General features: G+C 45.3%; 1 protein-coding gene across 2 annotated transcripts in view; it reads left to right on the forward strand.

Annotated features, from left to right (window-relative positions):
• Positions 1–12,181, forward strand: part of LTBP3 (latent transforming growth factor beta binding protein 3) — a 1,036,617-nt gene that overhangs the window by 771,866 nt on the left and 252,570 nt on the right. For both annotated transcript variants that reach the window (XM_082271069.1, XM_082271070.1), the window contains one exon: positions 5,484–5,621. In XM_082271069.1, coding sequence (XP_082127195.1) covers positions 5,484–5,621 — 138 coding nt within the window. The remainder of the gene's footprint in view (positions 1–5,483; positions 5,622–12,181) is intronic.

Raw genomic sequence — 12,181 nt, forward strand, 5'->3', positions numbered from 1 at the left:
TATCAAAAAAAAAAAAAAAAAAAAATGCTGATTTGAATATGTATAAGATAAATTTCAGCATTGAACTGTGGCTCAAGTGGGTAAAAACATGAACTGGTCATGCACATAATGTGGCTGAGCTGCAAATCTCAGTTTGAATTGTAACACCTTTATGAATGACTTATTATTAAAGATATGTTAAAAATAAATACATTTGGGAATATAAATTTGGGAAGAGGATGCAGCATTAACATATCATGTTGCAATATAGTATTTATACATAAAATATAGTGGCAATATATAGTAAGTACAGGTACTTAAATCTATGTTACATCTTGTGAATCAAAGGCATTAGCAGTGAACACTTATAGGTAATTTAAGCAAGCCTATGTCTGTTTGGTTTATGTAACCTGTGCCAACAGTTGAGCAGTATGCAAAGATATACTGTAAAATGGTCAGGGTGTCAGACACTTTACTGTACATAAGATGGTCTGCCAGAACAAAAGCCACATTGTAATTGGACCATCCTAAGTAAATTCAGCAATCCCAAATGATGTCCACAATGTATTTATATTGGAGTTCTGCCTAAAATAAACCTGTCAGCACAGGGTCAATTGTATGTACAACATACCTTAAAGTGAAGTTCCGGCCTCTGAAAAGTTTTTTAGAAAAAAATACCCCCGGGACAGTCAGGGCTAGTGCATTCCACAATGGATAGCCTCTGAACTGTCCCAGGTCGCACTTACCTTTTAGAAGAAATACTTACCTTGAAAATTTCTTGCCCAGCGCTGCCATCTCAGGTGTGGGCAGCTGAAGCAAGGGCATCCTCTTCGGTGTCCTCTTTCGCGTCTTCTTTGTCCCAGAATGCCCTGCACTGGCCCCGCTCGTCATTTCTGGGGCAGGTGCGTCATCCCTGCACTGCTTCTGGGCATGCCCAGAAGCTGTTCAGCAGGGAATGACGTGCCTGCACCGGAACTGACGAGCGGGGCCGGTGCAGGCGCATTGACTCCTGGGAGCGATGACGTTCAGCTCCCAGGAGTCATTGCAAGCAGGAAGTGACGGCGCGGGCCACGGCTGCAGAGGTAGGAAGTAGAAGGAAGGTAAGTATACTTTCTTCAAAAACAAGGTAAGTAAACAAAAAAAAAATGGGACTATCCAAATATTTTTCAGGTTAATGTCAGTAAGCGGATGGCCCAAAGTCATTTTTGAGGCCGGAACTCTGCTTTAAAAAAAACGCAATATACCGTATTTACCTTTCCAGCAGCCTGTTTCCTAATAATCCACCTCTTCATTGCTCTCCAGGCAACTGCAATAATCTTACACTTCCTAGTGTATGAATACCTGGTCCCTCTGCCAGCTCATATATCATTTCTGGATGTACAAGCTGGTGGGAGGAACCATTGACTGAGCATAAGAAGAGGTCTATGAGCAACAAGGTGGCAGCATTTCTTTTAGCCTTACCCTACGTTCACACATATGCATTTTTTTAGTGCGTTTTGCAGTTTGGAGAAACGCACTACAGTCTATTTAACATGGGTTCCTATGGTACACGTTCACATTTTGCGTTTTGCAGCCAGTGCATTTTTGGAAAGAGTCAGGGACTTTTTTCCCCAAATTTTGTAATAGACTTCAATGCCGCCGCACCAGAAATGCAAGTGTTTGCATTTGTGATGCGATTTCTGATATATTTAGCATTTTGTGTTTTTTTTTCCTTTAACCAATTAAGGACTGCCCGCTGCAGACATATTGTGTCAGGGCGGCCCTCCTGCACATATTCACACATATGTATGTGATATGCCCTTGAGGCTCCAGGGGGCGCGTGCGCGCCCCCGGAGTTGCGCTCCCGCTGTGATTAGACACAGTGGGACCCGGACCGCGGGAGGTGTGGACACAATTGCTGCCCACCTCCCACGACGCTGAGACACAGATTTCTCTCTGCGTGTGATCGAGTCTTCCCCCCCTCACAGTTAGAAAGCATACCTTTGGAGCACACTTAACCCCTTGATCACCCCTAGTGTTAACCCCTTCCCTGCCAGTGTCATTATTACAGTAACAGTGCATATTATTTAGCACTGATTACTGTAGTAAGGTCACTGGTCCCCCCCAAAGTGTCAAAAATGTCAGTAAGGGGTCCAATCTGTCCGCCGCAATGTCACAGTTCCGCTAAAAATCACTGATCGCCGATATTACTAGTAAAAAATAAATAAAAATGACATAAATCTTCCCTCTAGTTTGTAGACACGCAAACCAATCAAAATACGCTTATTGGGATTTTTTTTACCAAAAATATGTAGCAGAATACAAATTTGCCTAAAATGATGAAAACATTCAATTTTAATTTTTTTTTTTTTTAATTGGGAATGTTATATAGCAGCAAGTAAAAAATATTGTTTTTTTTTCTGAAATTGTCACTCTTTTGTTTATAGTGCAAAAAAAAAATAAACCCGCAGAGGTGATCAAATACCACAAAAAGAAAGCTTTAGTCCCGGTTCACACTAGGGCCTCACAGGTCGTCGCAGGTCGCCTCCCATAGGGAAGCTGCGGACCCGTTCTAATAGGAGCGACACAAGTCGCTCCGACCTAGAAAAAGGGTCCGGAGCTTCTTTGGGGCGACCAGGAGGCGACCGCCATAGACTTCAATGTTATGAAGTCCGTGGCGGCCGCTCCGCGGTCGCGGCGCGCTGCTCGCACCGCGACCTCGGAGGTCGCGGTGCAAAGTAGCGTCGCCCCTATGTGAACGGGGCTTTATTTGTGGGACAAAAGGACATCAATTGTATTTGGGTACAGCGTCTTACGACCGCCCAATTGTCCTTTAAAGAAACACAGTGCCAAATCGCAAAAATAATGACCTGGTAAAAACTTCCAGGTAAAAACTTCCGGGGCTGAAGTGGGTAACCCTGTATATAGCTGGTTGCTGACGAGCGAGCTGGGAAGCCGCCCGCTGTGTCCTTAACAACCGATAAGTCATCAGCTGTCAGCTGAATGTGAAAAAAGAATTGTCTGCAAAAAAAGAAAAACATGAAACAAAAAACCACATGGGGTTCCCCTTCGGGTCTGCTATAGTTTTGGATGGGACCCCCTAATGCCAAATTTTTAAAAAAATAGCATGCAGCCCAGCAGGTCAGGAAAGAGAGGGTACAAGCAAGCGCCCCCCCTCACGAACCCCTACCAGGGTGCATACCCTCAACACAGGGGGTGCTTTGGGGCGGGGGGCACTGCCTAAAGTGAACCTGTCAGTACAGAGTCAATTGTATGTACAACATACCTAAAAAAAAATACTGCATATACTGTATTTACCTTTCCAGCAGCCTGTTTCTTAATAATCCATTTCTTCATTGCTCTCCAGGCAACTCCAGACCCTCTGCCCCAACCCCCCCCCCCCCCCCCATGTTGAGGGCATGCAGCCTGATATGGTTAAGGAGGCGCTCGCTCGTCTCCTCCCTTTCCTAAACCTGCCGGGCAGCATGCTCGAATAGGGGTCTGAAATGATTTTCTTTTAAACTTTTGACGTGGGGGGGTTCCCCTCCAAATCCACACTAGACCCGAAGGGCCTGGTATGGACCTGGGAGGGGGAGACCCAATGCTGTTTTTTTTCACAATTTTTTTGCCAGCAGTTCTTTTTACATTCAACCCTGCTGACAGCTGATGACTTAAGCCCCGTACACACGTACCGATGGTCGGCTTACAAATGTTCCTCTTTTCTCCCCGGGATGTCGGTGTCTGCTGAAAAGTGCAAAGACAGCACAAGGACAGCACAAGAATTTTGTCCGCCGACTGCAGAAGTGATGTCATGTAATGGTTAACTTTCCCTGTGTTTTCTATTTTCTGAGCATGCCCAGTCTTGCAAATCTGCGGTCTGTCGGCCGAATTGTGTACTGACAGGCGAACAATCGTCCGTTCTGGTGTCGGCATACAAATATTTTCATGTTTGCACGAAAGACTTTTGTCCGCGGATTGTGCGCAGACATCTGTCGGAGGCACCATACTAACACGCGTACAATCGGCAGATCCTTCGTCCACCGACGTTTGTATGCCGACGATCGGTACGTGTGTACGGGCCTTTACCGGTTGTTAAAGACATAGTATTAAGAAAAATAGTGCAGCGCTAAAAATGTGTGAGTAAATGTGCACAAAGTAAAACATGAACAATCAAACCAAAATGCAAAAAAATGCAAAAAATCAAAGTCCAGAATGTCCATAAAGTGTAAACTGTGACTTGAAAAAGGTGTTGACTCCAGCATGTGAAATAACTGCAACAAACAATAAATCCCACACCAAAGGAATAAAGGAATCAAGATGTGCTCACCAGATGGTATGGGCCCAAAGTACTTTACAGCAAATGGGTCATACGTGCTGTATATGTAGATGTCCTCTGTACCGAATAGGCAGGAACCTCAGCAGCGTCTCTGGATCACAGGTGGTGATGAATATCTTCCAAACCGGTCCGCACGGGAATGCCTAGGAGTCCCCACTCATGGGATTGTGGAGAGGGATAAACCAAAAGGACACCATAGCATAATACCGTATGGGCAATTTATTGGAAGATAAAGGAATTCCTTTATGCTATGGTGTCCTTTTGGTTTATCCCTCTCCACAATCCCATGAGAGGGGACTCCTAGACATTCCCGTGCAGACCGGTTTGGAAGATATTCATCACCACCTGTGATGCAGAGACGCTGCTGAGGTTCCTGCCTATTCGGTACCGAGGACATCTACATATACAGCGTGTATGACCCATTTGCTGTACAGTACTTTGGGTCCATACCATCTGGTGAGCACATCTTGATTCCTTTATTCCTTTGGTGTGGGATTTATTGTTTGTTGCAGTTATTTCACATGCTGGAGTCAACACCTTTTTCAAGTCACAGTTTACACTTTATGGACATTCTGGACTTTGATTTTTTGCATTTTGTTGCATTTTGGTTTAATCACGTTTACTTTGTGCACATTTACTCACACATTTTTAGCTCTGCACTATTTTTCTTAATATTTTGATCACCATCACTGTCGGTTGGAGTGTTAGCAGCTTTATATTGTGTTTTACTTTACAGATTAGTTTTAAGTTAGCGCAGTTTATTCACATATTTTCCACTTGTTAAGGACAAAGTGGCTGGCTTCACAGCCCACTTCTTAGCAACCAGCTGTATACAGTGTGTTTACAGTGTGTTTAAATGGAAAAATAAATAAATGTAACACACTAAATGCATGTAAACTGCATTCAAAAGTGCATCAAAAACGCACTGCAAAACGTGCCTGAAAAACGCATCAGGCGCAGCCCGCATAGATGTGAACGTAGATTAAGCACATAAGATGTGTTACAAAATGATATGTTATCTAATTTTTTTTAGGAAGACTAAATGCAATTATTATGCGTTTCCCTTGTTGGAAATGTATATTGGTACTCAGTGTTTGCATGATATAGCCTATAAATGTACTGTAATGATTATTTGAATGCAAATGGACTGTCTTTAGACTAATGCTGTAAGTTTACCTTTCTCTCACAGATGTGGATGAATGCGTAGATGAGTCTAATTGTGTCAATGGTCAGTGTATCAACACTCGAGGCTCCTTCTATTGCCGTTGCCCACTACATATGCAATACAACACAGAACACAAGCTATGTGTACCCAATACTGAGCTAGGTAAGCAAATTCCACGCATTTACTGATTAGGTGTGCATCTCTCAACTATGCATTGAATTCTACAATTCCAAGCCTGCAATGTTGGTTTTTCATTATTTCATAACGTGACTGAGTTATTTTTTAGGCTGTTTTAAAAGGCTTGTTGCAAATGAGTTTGAGTTAAATGAATGGAGACATTAATCGCATACGTATATGGCTACAATAAAGAAACTACCCCAAATGTTTAACATATTGGGAGTGGAGATCTGAAAATCTCTCTGACAGATCACACAAAACACAACTGAAAGCCATTTTGCAGGTGTCAGATTTCTGCTTTCTTACCTGCATCAAAAGGTGTACGTTTAATAAACTGTGTTAAGCAGGTGTTAAGTTGTGTTAAGCCTTATCACAGTGAATCAGGGTCGTAATTCCCTAAGAGGTGTTTAATAAACCATATTAACTAAGTGAAGCACTACCCCTGCAGGAGCCGCCTTGAACAATTGTGCCCAAGTCTTCTACTTAATATTCCACAGCCAGTTACAGGGTATTTCCTCACACAGCCAGGTGCACACATTCATCTGCTCGTTGTCCCCATTAACCGGTTGCCGACCGCTTACCGCATATTTACTGTGGCAGTGTGGCTCTCCCAGGCAACCCGACGTAGGGCTACTTCAGTCGCTTGGAGGCAGCAAGGGAGCAAGCGCTTCCACTAGCGGCGTGCTTCCGCCCCCACTCATCAGCAGGGAAACCGATGCAGCAGGCAGGCGGCTCCGATTGCCGCCTGACACCCGCGATCGTTCCCCGCTGAGAGAGAAGAACGGTCAGCTGTTGTAAACACAGCTGACCGTTCTTCTCCCTGGAATGATCATAGAGCCCCTGTGATCCTTCTATATAGGATCACAGGTCTCTATGGTCATTCCACAAGCCAAGCCCCCTCACAGTTAGAAACACACCCCTAGGTGCACATTTAACCCCTTGATCACCCACACTGTTAACCCCTTCCTTGCCAGTGTCATTATTACAGTAACAGTGCATATTATTAGCACTGATTACTGTGGTAATGTCACTGCTCCCCCCAAAAGTGTCAAAAATGTCAGTTAGGGGTCCGATCTGTCCGCCACAATGTCGCTGTCCCGCAAAAAATTGCCAATCGCCGCCATTAATAGTTAAAAAAAAAAAAAACATAAAAATGACCTAAATCTTTTCCATAGTTAGTAGACGTAATAACTTTTGCACAAACCAATCAAAATACGCTTATTGCGATTTTTTTTACCAAAAATATGTAGCAGAAAACAAATTGGCATAAAATGTTAAAAAATTTTGATTTTTACATTTTATTTGGGGAATGTCATATATATTTTTTCAGAATTGTCGCTCTTTTTTTGTTTATAGTGCAAAAAAAAAAAAAAATCGCACAGGTGATCAAATACCACCAAAAGAAAGCTCTTTTTGTGGGAAAAAGAGGACATCAATTAGGTACAGTGCCGCATGACCACGCAATTGTCCGTTAAAGTAACGTAGTGCCGAATTGAAAAAATATGGCCTGGTCATTAAGGGGGAAAATTCTTCCGGTCCAGAAGTGGTTAACCAGTCTAGGGGATGTATTTTTTTTTCGATAACTTGGATAGGAGCAGGGGATATGTAGGATACTCCAAATTAATTATTCACAAGCGAGTTAATAGAAAATAGTGGGTGGAACCAAATGAAAAAAATAAATTAGAGTACCAACATCCCTGTAAATATGCAAGGAAAAAGATATGGGATGTGGGACTTTAACGGTACTTTAACGGTAACGTTTTTTTACAAAAAATATCCCATTTATGTAAAATAATGTTTGCTTTATATACATAAAACCACAATTACATCAAACAAGTTCTTTATGTCTCAATATAAATTTTATTGTACTTCAATTTAAAACTGGTTTCGCCAAATTAGCTTCTTCAGGAATATTAAGACATATAATGTATGATGACTGAAGAAAGAAACATACATCTATATTAATAAAATGCAAGTGTCCCTGCGTCCAGATTCCCTGTGTCCGTGGGATTGTGCTACTGCGCATGTGCCCCACGGACAGCCGTTGGGACGCACACACCGCCGCGGGAAAATTGCTGTCACGGGCGAACCAAAGGTGCTGGAGACAAAATTGTATCGCAGGTGGCCAAGACGCTCCCCTACAGCTGAGAAAAATTTGGGGTTTCGGGGATGATAGGGCGCGGAGCAGTGACCCCGAGAACCGGGCCTCTTCCCCGCCATAGACTCCAATGTTAAACCTGGTCACCTGCCCCCCACACACTACAATCCCCTCCCTTCCCCATACACTACAATCCCCTCCCTTCCCCATACACTACAATCTCCTCCCCATACACTACAATCCCCTCCCTTCCCCAACACACTACAATCCCCTCCCCAAACACACTACAATCCCCTCCCTCCCCCCACGCTTCAATCCCCTCCCTCCCCCATACACTGTAGAACCCCTCCCCCACACACTGTAGAACCCCTCCCCCATACACTATAATCTCCCCCCCATACACTACAATCCCCTCCATCCCCCCATACACAACAATCCCCTCCCTCCCCCTCACACTACAATCCCCTCCCCCCCACACTACAATCCCCTCCCTCCCCCATACACTACAATCCCCTCCCTTCCCCATACACTACAATCCCCTCCCCATACACTACAATCCCCTCCCCATACACTACAATCCCCTCCCTTCCCCAACACACTACAATCCCCTCCCCCCACACTACAATCCCCTCCCTCCCCTCCACTACAATCCCCTTCCTGCCCCCCACGCTTCAATCCCCTCCCTCCCCCCATACACTGTAGAACCCCTCCCCCATACACTGTAGAACCCCTCCCCCATACACTATAACCTCCCCCCCCATACACTACAATCCCCTCCGTCCCCCCATACACTACAATCCCCTCCCTCCCCCATACACTACAACCCCCTCCGTCCCCCATACACTGTACAATGGGTTCTACATCCATGTCAGGAGATGGAGCAGAGTTTGTACAATCAGATTGTATCCCGTCTGATCCACTGTCGCTACATTATTATATATATATATATATATATATATATATATATGTTTTTGAATAAAGTGTGGGAGAATTAGAACTCCTGTCAGAGATGTGTGTGTGTGTGTATATATATCTATACATATAAAGTCCAAGTGTCTCTGCGTCCAGTCCCTGTGTCTGTGGGATTGCGCTACTGCGCATGTGCCCCATGGACAGTCGTTGGGACTTGGAGCGCAGAGACTTCGGGTGGCCGGGCAAAACTGTTGAAGCGGCGGGTGTGCGCGGGCGCGCGGGCGCGCGGCGGGTGCGCGCTCGCGTGGACTTACTGCTAAGTCTGTTTTTACAAATGTTTGACCACATATGTTCTAGCACCCATTAATTTAACGGGCTTAATGTCTAGTATAAAATAATTACACATATTGTACATTACATAGTGATGTGTCATCAATATAAAGGCCAGTAATTCAATGCAGAAAAAAAGGGATAGGAGAGCCCATACCTGATGCATGGAGTCCCATTTTATTGTAGAGCAGGCTGTGTAATATGATAAGGGCTTAGTTCCAAAGATTCAGCAAAGTCAAGCAACAAAATGGCCCCACTTGCTGGGTCTCCCACAGAGGGGATATTCAGCCCCAAAAGGACCGATTAGAACTGCTTAAAAACACCTGTCAAAGATATGGGTAATAGTGGGTATTTATGGGTATATAACCCTATTTCTCAACAATATATATAAAAAAAATAAAAAATAATATATTATTGCCAAAGCCATTATACTTACACATACAACCAATGTATCCCATATACCTAACGCGCCACGGGTGTCTCTATTGTCAAAGCTTGTGAAGATGAACCTTAGGGAAAAAATCCACTATGCTGATGACAGCAAAAAAGAAAAATTGCCATATAAATATGGACAAAAATATATGTAGCAGATGTATGAAAACCACAAAATCCAAATGGGGATGAATGTTAGCCTATGAAGATAAGTATATAGACATATTATTAGATTAGGCTAACATAGAGCCCGCAATAATACAAAAACAGTCAAAAGAGCTCACAGGGAGAATCTTTACTTTTAACATTCAGAGATCAAGCACCGGCGCGCAGGGAGTGTATGAACACACTGAGGACAGACTAACTGGAGCTCCAATATATGCCCCCTCCACCCCGCCCACGTAGTGAGCGGGATACGGACGTGAAACTTGAAGGTCCGCACATGAAGAAGGCCGCCCACACTCCTCCTGCACCCCCTAATTTACCTACGACCCACCCCTTCCTGTCAAGGCCACACCCATTCCTGTTTCAGACCCACCCTGTCATCTGTAAACCACACCCCTTCCTCTTTAGGCTCCACCTCTTCCTCTCTGTACAATAAAAGTGGGTACAAAGTGCCTACTTGTATATTTTGTTGTTTTGTATGGGTACGTTGGTTCGTGGGAGCGCTCCTAGGGGCCCCCACTAGGCAGCAGGGATGCCAATCCACGGGGCCAGCGGGCGCAATTGCCGCCGGGCACCCGCGATCTCTCCCCGCTGAGAGAGACGGCGGTCTGCTGTTGTAAACACAGCTGACCGTTTTTCCCTCTGAAATGATCACAGAGCGCTTGTGATCCTTCTATATAGGAAGGTCTCTATGGTCATTTCACAAGCCCCTCCCCCATACAGTTAGAAAACACCCCCTAGGCTCACACTTAACCCTTTGATCACCCCCGGGTTAACCCCTTCCCTCCCAGTATCATTATTACAGCAACAGTGCACATTTGTAGCACTGATTACTGTAGTAATGTCACTGGTCCCCCCAAAAGTGTCAAAAATGTCAGTTAGGGGTCCAATCTGTCCGCCGCAATGTCGCAGTCCCGCTAAAAATGGCAGATTGACGCTATTTCTAGTAAAAAAAAAAATTACATAAATCTTTCCCCTAGTTTGTAAACACAATAACTTTTGCGCAAACCAATCAATATACACTTACTGGGATTTTTTTTTACAAATTGGCCTAAAAGGATGACAAAATTTGATTTTTAAATTTTAATGGGCGAATGTTATATAGCAGAATGTGAAAAACAATTTTTTTTTCCGAATTGTTGCTCTTTGTTTGTTTATAACGCAATAAATAAAAATCGCACAGGTGATCAAATACCACCAAAAGAAAGCTCTATTTTTGGGAAAAAAAGGACATTTTTTTTTAGGGTACAGTCTCGTACGACCGTGCAATTGTCCTTTAAAGTAATGCAGTCCTGAATCGCAAAAAATGGCCTGGTCATTAAGGAGGAAAATCTTCCAGGGCTGTGGGCATGGTGCAGAGGCTGCGGGCATGGTACAGGAGATGTAGGGGTTGCGGGCATAGTGCAGGGGCTGCAGACATGGTACAGAAGATGCAGGCATTGTGCAGGGGCTGCGGACATGGTACAGGAGATGCAGGGGTTGCGGGCATAGTGCAGGGGCTGCAGACATGGTATAGGAGATGCAGGCATAGTGCAGGGGCTGCGGACATGGTACAGGAGATGCAGGGGTTGCGGGCATAGTGCAGGGGCTGCAGACATGGTACAGGAGATGCAGGGGTTGCGGACATAGTGCAGGGGCTGCAGACATGGTACAGGAGATGCAGGGGTTGCAGGCATAGTGCAGGGGCTGCAGACATGGTATAGGAGATGCAGGGGTTGCGGGCATGGTGCAGGGGCTGTGGACATGGTACAGAAGATGCGGTGCGGCAGGAATGGTACAAGCATGGTACAGGAGATGCAGGGCTGTGGGCAGCATGGTAAGGAGATGCAGTGCTGCGGGCATGGTACAGGAGATGCAGGGCTGTGGGCAGCATGGTACAGGAGATGCAGGGCTGTGGGCAGCATGGTACAGGAGATGCAGGGCTGTATGCACTGGGCAGCATGCTACAGGAGATGCAGGGCTGTGTGCACTGGGCAGCATGGTACAGGAGATGCAGGGCTGTGGGCAGCATGATACAGGAGATGCAGGACTGTGGGCAGCATGGTGCAGGAGAATCTCCTGTACCATGCCCACAGCACCTGCATCTGCTGCAGAGGAGTCTCACATACCTTGAGGCGCCTTACATTTAAAAATGGCGCCACTCAGCGCCATTACGTCACCGCCCATGCGCTGCCTGCCCGGGAAAAGCTGGCTCATGCGCAGTGCGCTTTTTTCTTTCAGGTTTTAGCAGCAGATCGGGGGCTTTTTCATGTGGGGGGATGCTTTTTTGCCACCCCCCTGCCTAAATACAGCAGTGTGCTTGGCCAGTCCATCACCTTTACCCTCAGCTTCTTTAGCAAGGCAGTGGTCATCTTGGAGGTGTGTTTGGGGTCATTATCATGTTGGAATACTGCCCTGCAGCCCAGTCTCCGAAGAGGGGGGATCATACTGTGCTTCAGTATGTCACGTTCATGTTGGCATTCATGGATCCCACAATTAACTGTAGCTCCCCAGTTCTGGCAGCACTCATGCAGCCCCAGACCATGACACTCCCACCACCATGCTTGACTGTAGGCAAGACACACTTGTCTTTGTACTCTGAACCTGCTTGCCGCCACACACGCTTGAT

The sequence above is a fragment of the Pelophylax lessonae genome (genome assembly GCF_965119305.1).
Source record: "Pelophylax lessonae genome assembly, chromosome: 10".
Lineage (NCBI taxonomy): Eukaryota > Metazoa > Chordata > Amphibia > Anura > Ranidae > Pelophylax > Pelophylax lessonae.